This window comes from Oncorhynchus mykiss, chromosome 16, assembly GCF_013265735.2.
Source record: "Oncorhynchus mykiss isolate Arlee chromosome 16, USDA_OmykA_1.1, whole genome shotgun sequence".
Taxonomy (NCBI): domain Eukaryota; kingdom Metazoa; phylum Chordata; class Actinopteri; order Salmoniformes; family Salmonidae; genus Oncorhynchus; species Oncorhynchus mykiss.
In genome coordinates this window covers 1,406,525-1,421,390 of record NC_048580.1, presented here as the reverse complement: position 1 = coordinate 1,421,390, position 14,866 = coordinate 1,406,525, and the positions used below count along the sequence as shown (strand labels likewise).

The window sequence follows — 14,866 nt, the reverse complement described above, 5'->3', positions numbered from 1 at the left end:
TTGGCCGATTAAAACTTGTTGAGGATAGGGGGCAGTATTTTCACTTTGGATGAATTGCGTGCCCATAGTGAACTGCATCAAACTCTGTCCTAGATTGTTAATATACGCATATTATTATTACTATTGGATAGAAAACACTCTGAAGTTTCTAAAACTGTTTGAATTATGTCTGTGAGTATAACAGAACTCATAGGGCAGGCAATCTTCCATAACAAGAAGTGAAATTGTGGGTCAACTTTGACATCTCCCCCTCCTTTCCCAACAAGATATGGATCTGGTAGCACTTCCTACGCCTTCCACTAGATGTCCTCATTCAGTAGAAAGTGGAATGGAGCTTTTGCTGTGAACTTTGACCGAATGGGAGGGGAAATAGTCACTGTCCCAACAGAATGCCATTTCCCTGTGGCGCATTTCTCTGTGGGTGCTACCGTCGTTCCATTTGGCTCCAGCTGAAAACGTATGATCCGGTTGGAACGTTATTGGATATATATGATAATAACATCCTGAAGATTGATTCTCTACTTAGTTTGACCAGTTTATTCGACCTGGAATATATCTTTTTGAAGTTTTCGTGCGAGTTGTCCTGGACCGGCGTCAGCTTTTGGGCACGTGAGCTGAAAGTGGTAGCAAATGCAGCTAATTGGACACTAGTATTAAACATTACGGAACTAGGACTCCTTGCACTGCATTCTGATGAAAGATCATCAAAGGTAAGGGAATATTTATGTTGTAATTTCGTATTTCTGTTGACTCCAACATGGCGGAGAAATACTTTTACATCTGAGCGCTGTCTCAGATTATTGCAATGTTAGGCTTTTTCCGGAACGTAAAAAAAATGAAAAAATCTGACACAGCGGTTGCATTAAGAACCAGTGTATCTTTAATTATATGTAGAACATGTATCTTTAGTCAAAGTTTATGATGAGTATTTCTGTTATCTGGCGTAGCTTTCTATAATTCCTCTGGATATTTTGGAGGCAGTTCTGAACATGGCGTCAATGTAAACCGAGATTTGTGGATATAAAAATGCATATTATCGAACAAAACATAAATGTACTGTGTAACATGTTATATGACTGTCATCTGATGAAGATTTTCAAGAGGTTAGTGATTCATTTTATTTCTAATCCTGCTTTTGTGATTTTATCTTTGGCTGGAAAAAATGGCTGTGTTTTTTCTTTGGTTTGGTGGTGGTCTAACATAAATATATGTTGTGTTTTCGCTGTAAAACATTTTAAAAAATCGGACATGATGAGTAGATGAACAAGATGTTTATCTTTCATTTGAGGTATTGGACTTGTTAATGTGTGAAAGTTAAATATTTCTAAATAATATTTTTGAATTCCCTGCGCCACCTTTTCAGCTGAATGGGGGGGTGGAGTTCCCCCCCTAACATCTCAGACCGGTCACGATAACATCTCAGACCGGTCACGATAACATCTCAGACCGGTCACGATAACATCTCAGACCGGTCACGATAACATCTCAGACCGGTCACGATAACATCTCAGACTGGTCATACAATTGAAGTCGGAAGTTTACATACACTTAGGTTGGCGTCATTAAAACTAGTTTTTCAACCACTCCACAAATTTCTTGTTAACAAACTATAGTTTTGACAAGTCGGTTAGGACATCTACTTTGTGCATGACACAAGTCATTTTTCCAACAATTGTTTACAGACAGATTATTTCACTTATAATTCACTGTATCACAATTCCAGTGGGTCAGAAGTTTACATACACTAAGTTGACAGGGCCTTTAAACAGCTTGGAAAATTCCAGAAGTCTAAAGTCATGGCTTAAGAAGCTTCTGATAGGCTAATTGACATCATTTGAGTCAATTGGAGGTGTACCTGTGGATGTATTTCAAGGACTACCTTCAAACTCAGTGCCTCTTTGCTTGACGACATTTGAAAATCAAAAGAAATCAGTCAAGACCTCAGAAAAAAATTGTAGCCCTCCACAAGTCTGGTACATCCTTGGGAACAGCCGTCATACTGCTCAGGAAGGAGACGCGTTCTGTGCAAATCAATCCCAGAACAACAGCAAAGGACCTTGAATATGCTGGAGGAAACAGGTACAAAAGTATCTATATCCAAAGTAAAACGAGTCCTATATCGACATAACCTGATAGGCCGCTCAGCAAGGAAGAAGCCACTGCTCCAACACCGCCATAAAAAAGACAGACTACGGTTTGCAACTTCACATGGGGTCAAAGATCATACTTTTTGGAGAAATGTCCTCTGGTCTGATGAAACAAAAAAATAGAACTGTTTGGCCATAATGACCATCGTTATGTTGGGAGGAAAAAGGGGAGGCTTAGAAGCCGAAGAACACCATCCCTACCGTGAAGCACGGGGGTGGCAGCATGATGTTGTGGGGGTGCTTTGCTGCAGGAGGGACTGGTGCACTTCACAAAATAGATGGCATCATGAGGCGGGAAAAGTTTGTGGATATATTGAAGCAACAACTCAAGACATCAGTCAGGAAGTTAAAGCTTGGTCGCAAATGGGTCTTCCAAATGGACAATGACCCCAAGCATACTTCCAAAGTTGTGGCAAAATGGCTTAAGGACAACAAAGTCAAGGTATTGGAGTGGCCATCACAAAGCCCTGACTTCAATCCTATAGAATATTTATGGGCAGAACTGAAAAAGTGTGTGCAAGCAAGGAGGCCTACAAACCTGACTCAGTTACACCAGCTCTGTCAGGAGGAATGGGCCAAAATTCACCCAACTTATTGTGGGAAGCTTGTGGAAGGCTACCTGAAACATTTGACCCAAGTTAAACAATTTAAAGGCAATGCTACCAAATACTATTTGAGTGTATGTAAACTTCTGACCCACTGGGAATGTGATGAAATAAATAAAAGCTGAAATAAATCACTCTCTACTATTATTCTGACATTTCACATTCTTAAAATAAAGTGGTGATCCTATCTGACCTAAGACAGGGCATTTTTACTAGGATTAAATGTCAGGAATTGTGAAAAACTGAGTTTAAATGTATTTGGCTAAGATGTATGTAAACTTCCGACTTCAACTGTAACTATTTCACTAAACATCTCAGACTGGTCATAATACCTACACCGAACATAAATATACACGCAACAAGTTCAAATACTTTACGGAGTTACAGTACATAGAAGGAAATCAGTCAATCGAAATAAATAAATTATGTCCTAATCTATGTAGGGGTGTGGATCAGAAAGTCGGGGTGTGGATCAGAAAACCAGTCAGTATCTGGTGTGACCACCACCTGAAAGAACTGGGCCACTTTCAGCTTCCAGGAATTGTGTACAGATCCTTGCGACATGGGGCCGTGCATTATCATGCTGAAACATGAGGTGATGGCAGCGGATGAATGGCACGACAATGAGCCTCAGGATCTCTTCACAGTATCCCTGTCCATTCAAACTGCCATCGATAAAATGCATTTCTGTCTGTTGTCAGTAGCTTGGACGTATTGCCAAATTCTCTAAAACGACGGAGGCGGCTTATTGTAGAGAAATTAGCATTAAATGATCTGGTAACAGCTCTGGTGGACATTCCTGCGGTCAGCATGCCAATTGTATTCTCCCTCGACTTGAGACATCGAGTTGTGTGACAAAGCTGCACATTTTAGAGTGGCCTTTTATTGTCCACAGCACAAGGTACACCTGTGTAGTGATAATGGTGTTTAATCAGCTTCTTGATATGCCACACCTGGCAGGTGGACAGATTATCTTGGCGAAGGAGAAATATTCATGATCAGGGACGTGAACAATTTTGTAAACAACATTTTATAGAAATAAGGTTTTTGTGCATACGGAACATTTCTGGGATATTTTATTTCAGATCATGAAACATGAGACCAAACCTTTACATGTTCCGTTTATATTTTTTGTTCAGTGTATTTCACTAAACATCTCGTATACTACAAAGCAGTTACACTGACGTCTACATTGGAAACAGTAGTTTGCATCGTGCCATTAATATGTAAATAACCATGACAACTCCAACGGATAGAGCTCTCATTTCCCTAAGATCTGTCAACTGTAAAGTCAATGACAATCAAGTAGTATTCCTCTTCTAGACCCTGAGCAACACAGTCCTATGCTATTGGCACTAACCAACTAACTAAACATGGGATATCCTCTCACCTGTGTTGCTATTGGCACTAACTAACTAATTAAACATGGGATATCCTCTCACCTGTGATGGTCTTGGCACTAACTAACCAACCAACCATGGGATATCCTCTCACCTGTGTTGCTATTGGCACTAACTAACCAACCAACATGGGATATCCTCTCACCTGTGTTGCTATTGGCACTAACTAACCAACAGACCATGGGATATCCTCTCACCTGTGATGGTCTTGGCACTAACTAACCAACCAACCATGGGATATCCTCTCACCTGTGTTGGTCTTGGCACTAACTAACTAACTAATTAAACATGGGATGTCCTATCACCTGTGTTGCTATTGGCACTAACTAACCAACCAACCATGGGATATCCTCTCACCTGTGTTGCTATTGGCACTAACTAACCAACCAACATGGGATATCCTCTCACCTGTGTTGGTCTTGGCACTAACTAACCAACCAACCATGGGATATCCTCTCACCTGTGTTGGTCTTGGCACTAACTAACCAACCAACCATGGGATATCCTCTCACCTGTGTTGGTCTTGGCACTAACTAACCAACCAACCATGGGATATCCTATCACCTGTGTTGGTCTTGGCACTAACTAACTAACTAATTAAACATGGGATATCCTATCACCTGTGTTGGTCTTGGCACTAACTAACTAACTAATTAAACATGGGATATCCTATCACCTGTGTTGGTCTTGGCACTAACTAACTAACTAATTAAACATGGGATATCCTATCACCTGTGTTGGTCTTGGCACTAACTAACTAACTAATTAAACATGGGATATCCTATCACCTGTGTTGGTCTTGGCACTAACTAACTAACTAATTAAACATGGGATATCCTATCACCTGTGTTGGTCTTGGCACTAACTAACCAACCAACCATGGGATATCCTCTCACCTGTGTTGCTATTGGCACTAACTAACCAACCAACCATGGGATATCCTCTCACCTGTGTTGCTATTGGCACTAACTAACCAACCAACCATGGGATATCCTCTCACCTGTGATGGTCTTGGCACTAACTAACCAACCAACCATGGGATATCCTCTCACCTGTGATGGTCTTGGCACTAACTAACCAACCAAACATGGGATATCCTCTCACCTGTGATGGTCTTGGCACTAACTAACCAACCAACCATGGGATATCCTCTCACCTGTGTTGCTATTGGCACTAACTAACCAACCAACCATGGGATATCCTCTCACCTGTGTTGCTATTGGCACTAACTAACCAACCAACCATGGGATATCCTCTCACCTGTGATGGTCTTGGCACTAACTAACCAACCAACCATGGGATATCCTCTCACCTGTGTTGGTCTTGGCACTAACTAACTAACTAATTAAACATGGGATATCCTATCACCTGTGTTGCTATTGGCACTAACTAACCAACCAACCATGGGATATCCTCTCACCTGTGATGGTCTTGGCACTAACTAACCAACCAACCATGGGATATCCTCTCACCTGTGTTGGTCTTGGCACTAACTAACTAACTAATTAAACATGGGATATCCTATCACCTGTGTTGCTATTGGCACTAACTAACCAACCAACCATGGGATATCCTCTCACCTGTGTTGCTATTGGCACTAACTAACCAACCAACATGGGATATCCTCTCACCTGTGTTGCTATTGGCACTAACTAACCAACAGACCATGGGATAGCCTCTCACCTGTGTTGGTCTTGGCACTAACTAACCAACCAACCATGGGATATCCTCTCACCTGTGTTGGTCTTGGCACTAACTAACCAACCAACCATGGGATATCCTATCACCTGTGTTGGTCTTGGCACTAACTAACTAACTAATTAAACATGGGATATCCTATCACCTGTGTTGGTCTTGGCACTAACTAACTAACTAATTAAACATGGGATATCCTATCACCTGTGTTGGTCTTGGCACTAACTAACTAACTAATTAAACATGGGATATCCTATCACCTGTGTTGGTCTTGGCACTAACTAACCAACCAACCATGGGATATCCTATCACCTGTGACGGTCTTGGCACTAACTAAATAATTAAACATGGGATATCCTATCACCTGTGATGGTCTTGGCACTAACTAACTAATTAAACATGGGATATCCTATCACCTGTGTTGGTCTTGGCACTAACTAACTAATTAAACATGGGATATCCTCTCACCTGTGTTGGTCTTGGCACTAACTAACCAACCAACCATGGGATATCCTATCACCCGTGATGGTCTTGGCACTAACTAACTAACTAAACATGGGATATCCTCTCACCTGTGTTGGTCTTGGCACTAACTAACCAACCAACCATGGGATATCCTCTCACCTGTGATGGTCTTGGCACTAACTAACTAACTAAACATGGGATATCCTCTCACCTGTGTTGGTCTTGGCACTAACTAACCAACCAACCATGGGATATCCTATCACCCGTGTTGGTCGTGGCACTAACTAACTAACTAAACATGGGATATCCTATCACCTGTGATGGTCTTGGCACTAACTAACTAACTAAACATGGGATATCCTATCACCTGTGATGGTCTTGGCACTAACTAACTAACTAAACATGGGATATCCTATCACCTGTGATGGTCTTGGCACTAACTAACTAACTAAACATGGGATATCCTATCACCTGTGATGGTCTTGGCACTAACTAACCAACCAACCATGGGATATCCTATCACCTGTGATGGTCTTGGCACTAACTAACCAACCAACCATGGGATATCCTATCACCTGTGTTGGTCTTGGCACTAACTAACCAACCAACCATGGGATATCCTATCACCTGTGATGGTCTTGGCACTAACTAACTAACTAAACATGGGATATCCTATCACCTGTGATGGTCTTGGCACTAACTAACTAACTAAACATGGGATATCCTATCACCTGTGATGGTCTTGGCACTAACTAACTAACTAAACATGGGATATCCTATCACCTGTGTTGGTCTTGGCACTAACTAACTAACTAATTAAACATGGGATATCCTATCACCTGTGATGGTCTTGGCACTAACTAACTAATTAAACATGGGATATCCTATCACCTGTGATGGTCTTGGCACTAACTAACTAACTAAACATGGGATATCCTATCACCTGTGATGGTCTTGGCACTAACTAACTAACTAAACATGGGATATCCTATCACCTGTGATGGTCTTGGCACTAACTAACTAACTAAACATGGGATATCCTCTCACCTGTGTTGGTCTTGGCACTAACTAACTAACTAAACATGGGATATCCTCTCACCTGCGATGCTCTTGCGTTTCTGGTAGATGGCATGGTGAGAAGAGGTGGGCACGTTGACAGAGCTGCTCAGCTTCTGAGGGTCCTGATTAGCTGTCGTCTTTATGAACTCAATAGCTGATTGGAGGACGCGGAACTGCAGGGCCACCGCCATCTCTACAGAAGGAGAGCTGTGTGTTAGTAGTTTAAACAGACCTCTGGTGGGTGTCTGAGCTGTGTGTTAGTAGTTTAGACAGACCTCTGGTCTGAGAGAACGAGTAGATTCAGTACCAGTCAAAATAATCATTCAAGGGTAGAATAACAGTGAAGACATCAAAACTATGAAATAACATATCAGCTTCATGAGGAATGCTTTTCCAGGCTATACTATACTTACCCTATAATATATATATACACTCTACCAGGCTATACTACACCTACCCTATAATATATATATCTACACTCTACCAGGCTATACTATACCTACCCTATAATATATATATATCTACACTCTACCAGGCTATACTATACTTACCCTATAATATATATATACTCTACCAGGCTATACTACACCTACCCTATAATATATATATCTACACTCTACCAGGCTATACTATACCTACCCTATAATATATATATCTACACTCTACCAGGCTATACTATACCTACCCTATAATATATATATCTACACTCTACCAGGCTATACTATACTTACCCTATAATATATATATATCTACACTCTACCAGGCTATACTATACTTACCCTATAATATATATATACTCTACCAGGCTATACTATACCTACCATCTGCCCTATATAATATATATATATATAATATAATATAATATATAATAATATATATAAATATATATAATAATATAATATATATAATATATATATTTATAATTATATATATATATAAATATATATACACATACACACACACACACATATATAATATACACTCTACCAGGCTATACTATACCTACCCTATATAATACACTGCTCAAAAAATAAAGGGATCACTTAAACAACACAATGTAACTCCAAGTCAATCACACTTCTGTGAAATCAAACTGTCCACTTAGGAAGCAACACTGATTGACAATAAATGTCACATGCTGTTGTGCAAATGGAATAGACAACAGGTGGAAATTATAGGCAATTAGCAAGACACCCCCAATAAAGGAGTGGTTCTGCAGGTGGTGACCACAGACCACTTTTCAGTTCCTATGCTTCCTGGCTGATGTTTTGGTCACTTTTGAATGCTGGCGGTGCTTTCACTCTAGTGGTAGCATGAGACGGAGTCTACAACCCACACAAGTGGCTCAGGTAGTGCAGCTCATCCAGGATGGCACATCAATGTGAGCTGTGGCAAGAAGGTTTACTGTGTTTCAGCGTAGTGTCCAGAGCATGGAGGCGCTACCAGGAGACAGGCCAGTACATCAGGAGATGTGGAGGAGGCTGTAGGAGGGCAACAACCCAGCAGCAGGACCGCAACCTCCGCCTTTGTGCAAGGAGGAGCAGGAGGAGCACTGCCAGAGCCCTGCAAAATGACCTCCAGCAGGCCACAAATGTGCATGTGTCTGCTCTAACGGTCAGAAACAGACTCCATGAGGGTGGTATGAGGGCCCGACGTCCACAGGTGGGGGTTGTGCTTACAGCCCAACACCGTGCAGGACGTTTGGCATTTGCCAGAGAACACCAAGATTGGCAAATTCGCCACTGGCGCCCTGTGCTCTTCAGGTGAAAGCAGGTTCACACTGAGCACATCTGACAGACGTGAGAGTCTGGAGACGCCGTGGAGAACGTTCTGCTGCCTGCAACATCCTCCAGCATGACCGGTTTGGCGGTGGGTCAGTCATGGTGTGGGGTGGCATTTCTTTGGGGGGCCGCATTCCTTTGGGGGGCCGCACACATGTGCTGGTGCGGTTGGCCCTGAGTTCCTCCTAATGCAAGACAATGAATTAAATAATGTGTAAATGTTGTACAATCCAGGTGTGTAAAGCTCTTAGAGCCGTACCCAGAAAGACTCACAGCTGTAATCACTCTTAGAGACTTACCCAGAAAGACTCACAGCTGTAATCACTCTTAGAGACTAACCCAGAAAGACTCACAGCTCTTAGAGCCGTACCCAGAAAGACTCACAGCTCTTAGAGCCGTACCCAGAAAGACTCACAGCTCTTAGAGCCGTACCCAGAAAGACTCACAGCTCTTAGAGCCGTACCCATAAAGACTCAACAGCTCTTAGAGCCGTACCCAGAAAGACTCACAGCTCTTAGAGCCGTACCCAGAAAGACTCACAGCTCTTAGAGCCGTACCCAGAAAGACTCACAGCTCTTAGAGCCGTACCCAGAAAGACTCACAGCCAGCTCTTAGAGCCTTACCCAGAAAGACTCACAGCCAGCTCTTAGAGCCTTACCCAGAAAGACTCACAGCCAGCTCTTAGAGCCTTACCCAGAAAGACTCACAGCCAGCTCTTAGAGCCTTACCCAGAAAGACCCACAGCTCTTAGAGCCTTACCCAGAAAGACTAACAGCTCTTCAAGCCTTACCCAGAAAGACTCACAGCTGTAATCACTGTCAAAGATGCTTATAAAAAGTATTGACTCAGGGGTAAATTAGATATTTCTGTATTTCATTTTCAATACATATGCAACAATTCTGGGATATTGTGTGAAGATTGGTGAGAAAAAACTGAATTGAATCCATGTTGAATTCAGGCTGTAACACATCAAAATGTGGAATAAGTCCAGGGGTGTGAATACTTCCTGAAGGACCTGTACATGTACAGTAGAGTCGTCTATTAAGAATCATGCTATACTGTACCCTACTCTCTAATATAGGTACCAGGCTATATCTTACCCTGGGTTCATCTCATCACAGTACCCTACTCTCTAATATAGGTACCAGGCTATATCTTACCCTGGGTTCATCTCATCACAGTACCCTACTCTCTAATATAGGTACCAGGCTATATCTTACCCTGTGTTCATCTCATCACAGTACCCTACTCTCTAATATAGGTACCAGGCTATATCTTACCCTGGGTTCATCTCACCACAGTACCCTACTCTCTAATATAGGTACCAGGCTATATCTTACCCTGGGTTCGTTTCATCTTGGACGTCTCCATGAAGCCCAGCAGTGTGATTAGGTCCTCTATGATCCTGAAGTATTGAGCACCAGAGGAAGAACAGGAATGGATGGTCACCGCGACCAAGAGCTGTTGGATATCAACCACTAGTAGTTTGTAGTCGTTCAGAGGTATACTGGGGAGAGAGATTGATTGAGACACAGACAGAGAGCAGCGTGAGAGCCATGCATGCAACCCCTGGCCAACCCTCCCATCGTTCTACTTGGCAAAACATCGCTGGTGCATGTGTTCTAGTTTCAAATGATGCCATGAAACAATCTCTATTCATCTATATATTATATACCAGATATAAATATGTGTGGTGCAGCTACATATTCATCTATATATTATATACCAGATATAAATATGTGTGGTGCAGACCATCGTTATGTTTGGAGGAAAAAGGGGGAGGCTTGCAAGCCAAAGGACACCACCCCAACCATGAAGCACGGGGCTGGCAGCATCATGTTGTGGGGGTGCTTTGCTGCAGGAGGTACTGGTGCACTTCACAAAATAGATGGCGTCATGAGGGAGGAAAAGTATGTGGATATATTGAAGCAACATCTCAGGACATCAGTCAGGAAGTTAAAGCTTGGTCGCAAATGGGTCTTCCAAATGGACAATGACCCCAAGCATACTTCCAAAGTTGTGGCAAAATGGCTTAAGGACAACAAAGTCAAGGTATTGGAGTGGCCCTCACAAAGCCCTGACCTCAATCCTATAGAACATGTGTGGGCAGAACTGAAAAAGTGTGTGCAAGCAAGGAGGCCTACAAACCTGACTCAGTTACACCAGCTCTGTCAGGAGGAATGGGCCAAAATTCACCCAATTTATTGTGGGAAGCTTGTGGAAGGCTACCCAAAAAGTTTGACCCAAGTTAAACAATTTAAAGGCAATGCTACCTGATAGGTAGTCGAGTGTATGTAAACTTCTGACCCACTGGGAATGGGACAAAATAAATAAAAGCTGAAATAAATCACTCTCTCTACTATTATTCTGACATTTCACATTCTTAAAATAAAGTGGTGATCCTAACTGACCTAAGACAGGGAACATTTACTAGCATTAAATGTCAGGAATTGTGAACAACTGAGTTGAAATGTATTTGGCTAAGATGTATGTACTGACCCGTGCTCCATGCCGTTGAGTGTCGACAGAGTGTTGAAGAGGACGTAGAGCAGGCCGTGGTCCAGCAGTATGTCAGCCAGTTTGGGACAGGCGTTGACGAGCTGCAGTAGCATACAGAGCACGTTGTGGACCAGACTGTTCTCACACAGACTGTTCTCTATTAAGCCCAGCACTGGGATGATACAACGCTTCCTGAAGGGACTGATGGTCTCCATGTCCTCCAAGTCTAGACTGGAAAATACAACAACAATAAACAACATTGACACCTCCATATTGTTTATGTTTCATATCCGGCTCCTCCCCATCTTGTTCTCTCCCCTCCCCATCTCCTCTTCCAGGCCTTGTTCTCTCCCCTCCCCATCTCCTCCTCCAGGCCTTGTTCTCTCCCCTCCCCATCTCCTCCTCCAGGCCTTGTTCTCTCCCCTCCCCATCTCATTCTCCAGGCCTTGTTCTCTCCCCTCCCCATCTCCTCCTCCAGGCCTTGTTCTCTCCCCTCCCCATCTCCTCCTCCAGGCCTTGTTCTCTCCCCTCCCCATCTCCTCCTCCAGGCCTTGTTCTCTCCCCTCCCCATCTCCTCCTCCAGGCCTTGTTCTCTCCCCTCCCCATCTCCTCCTCCAGGCCTTGTTCTCTCCCCTCCCCATCTCCTCCTCCAGGCCTTGCTCTCTCCCCTTCCCATCTCCTCCTCCAGGCCTTGCTCTCTACCCTCCCATCTCATCCCCCAGGACTTGTTCTCTCCCCTCCACATCTCCTCCTCCAGGCCTTGCTCTCTCCCCTTCCCATCTCCTCCTCCAGGCCTTGTTCTCTCCCCTCCACATCTCCTCCTCCAGGCCTTGTTCTCTCCCCTCCACATCTCCTCCTCCAGGCCTTGTTCTCTCCCCTCCCCATCTCTTCCTCCAGGCCTTGTTCTCTCCCCTCCCCAACTCCTCCCCATCTTGTTCTCTCCCATCTCCTCCTCCAGGCCTTGTTCTCTCCCCTCCCCAACTCCTCCTCCAGGCCTTGTTCTCTCTCTCCTCCCCAACTCCTCCCCATCTTGTTCTCTCCCCTCCCCCAGGCCTTGTTCTCTCCCCTCCCCAACTCCTCCTCCAGGCCTTGTTCTCTCCCCTCCCCAACTCCTTCTCCAGGCCTTGTTCTCTCCCCTCCCCATCTCCTCCTCTAGGCCTTGTTCTCTCCCCTCCCCATCTCCTCCTCCAGGCCTTGCTCTCTCCCCTCCCCATCTCCTCCTCCAGGCCTTGCTCTCTCCCCTCCCCATCTCCTCCTCCAGGCCTTGCTCTCTCCCCTCCCCATCTCCTCCTCCAGGCCTTGTTCTCTCCCCACCCCATACGTACTCCTCCTCGAGGCCGACAGGTCGTCCAAACAGCATCTCCAGGAAGACCTCCAGCAGGCCCTGAGTCCCCTGGTGCAGGTACAGCTGATTGGCTAAGAGACTGAAGCCATGGTTCTTCAGGAACTTTTCCTTCTGCTCCTTAAACGCTCGGCTGAAGTAGGCATCCAGGAGCTAGAGAGAGGAGAGACAGTAAGCCATCAGAGCTAACCTAACATACTGGCATCCAGGAGCTGAAGAGAGGAGATAACATACTGGTATCCAGGAGATAGAGGAGATAACATACTGGTATCCAGGAGCTAGAGAGAGGAGATAACATACTGGCGTCCAGGAACTACAGGGAGACTAGGACAAGGAGTGAGACAGCAGCATTAGGTCTAAAAGAATATGAGATCCCTGTTGAAGGCTTGGCTGCGGTAGGTGTCTAGGAGCTGGGACATAACTGTTAACAGGCAACATAACACATAGTGGAAATGTGTTGGCCTGCGCCTTCCTCAGTATGTGTGTGTGTGTGTGTGTGTGCATGCAAGACCACTAACCTTCATAACCCCCTGCTGTATAAGGGGAGAGGAGTGGTTGACGAGGACGATAAGAGCTTCAGGTTGGACCAGCTTATCCATCACCTCGTGCAGCATCAGGTCTGGTAGTAGTAGCAGAACCCCCCTCAACAGGTCATATAGACCATAGCATATTAACACCAGGCAGTCCTCTGTACTGGACCTGCAATAATATCATCAGTCCTCTGTAATAATGTGTTAATAACACCAGTCCTCTGTAATGTGTTAATAACACCATTCCTCTGTAATAATGTATTAATAACACCAGTCCTCTAATAATATATTAATAACCAGTCCTCTGTATGAATGTATTAATAACACCAGTCCTCTAATAACATATTAATAACACCAGTCCTCTGTAATGTGTTAATAACACCATTCCTCTGTAATAATGTATTAATAACACCAGTCCTCTGTAATAATATATTAATAACACCAGTCCTCTGTAATAATGTATTAATAACACCAGTCCTCTGTAATAATGTATTAATAACACCAGTCCTCTGTAATAATATATTAATAACACCAGTCCTCTGTAATAATGTATTAATAACACCAGTCCTCTGTAATAATATATTAATAACACCAGTCCTCTGTAATAATGTATTAATAACACCAGTCCTCTGTAATAATGTATTAATAACACCAGTCCTCTGTAATGTATTAATAACACCAGTCCTCTGTAATAATGTATTAATAACACCAGTCCTCTGTAATAATGTATTAATAACACCAGTCCTCTGTGATAATATTAATAACACCAGTCCTCTGCAATAATATATTGATAACACCAGTCCTCTGTAATAATGTATTAATAACACCAGTCCTCTGTAATAATATATTAATAACACCAGTCCTCTGTACTGGACCTGCAATAATATTATCAGTCCTCTGTAATAATATATTAATAACACCAGTCCTCTGTAATAATGTATTAATAACACCAGTCCTCTAATATATTAATAACACCAGTCCTCTGTAATAATATATTAATAACACCAGTCCTCTGTGATAATATATTAATAACACCAGTCCTCTGTAATAATGTATTAATAACACCATTCCTCTGTAATAATGTATTAATAACACCAGTCCTCTAATAACATATTAATAACACCAGTCCTCTGTAATGTGTTAATAACACCATTCCTCTGTAATAATGTATTTATAACACCAGTCCTCTGTAATAATATATTAATAACACCAGTCCTCTGTAATAATGTATTAATAACACCAGTCCTCTGTAATAATGTATTAATAACACCAGTCCTCTGTAATGTATTAATAACACCAGTCCTCTGTAATAATGTATTAATAACACCAGTCCTCTGTAATAA

The 14,866-nt window shown here is 43.1% G+C and overlaps 1 protein-coding gene across 6 annotated transcripts in view; it reads right to left on the bottom strand.

Moving 5' to 3' along the window:
- lyst (lysosomal trafficking regulator) overlaps window positions 1-14,866 on the bottom strand; it is a 242,383-nt gene that overhangs the window by 69,006 nt on the left and 158,511 nt on the right. For all 6 annotated transcript variants that reach the window (XM_036945914.1, XM_036945918.1, XM_036945917.1 and 3 more), the window contains 5 exons: window positions 13,512-13,692; window positions 12,977-13,146; window positions 11,652-11,882; window positions 10,493-10,659; window positions 7,412-7,564 (listed from right to left, as the gene is read on the bottom strand). In XM_036945914.1, coding sequence (XP_036801809.1) covers window positions 7,412-7,564; window positions 10,493-10,659; window positions 11,652-11,882; window positions 12,977-13,146; window positions 13,512-13,692 — 902 coding nt within the window. The remainder of the gene's footprint in view (window positions 1-7,411; window positions 7,565-10,492; window positions 10,660-11,651; window positions 11,883-12,976; window positions 13,147-13,511; window positions 13,693-14,866) is intronic.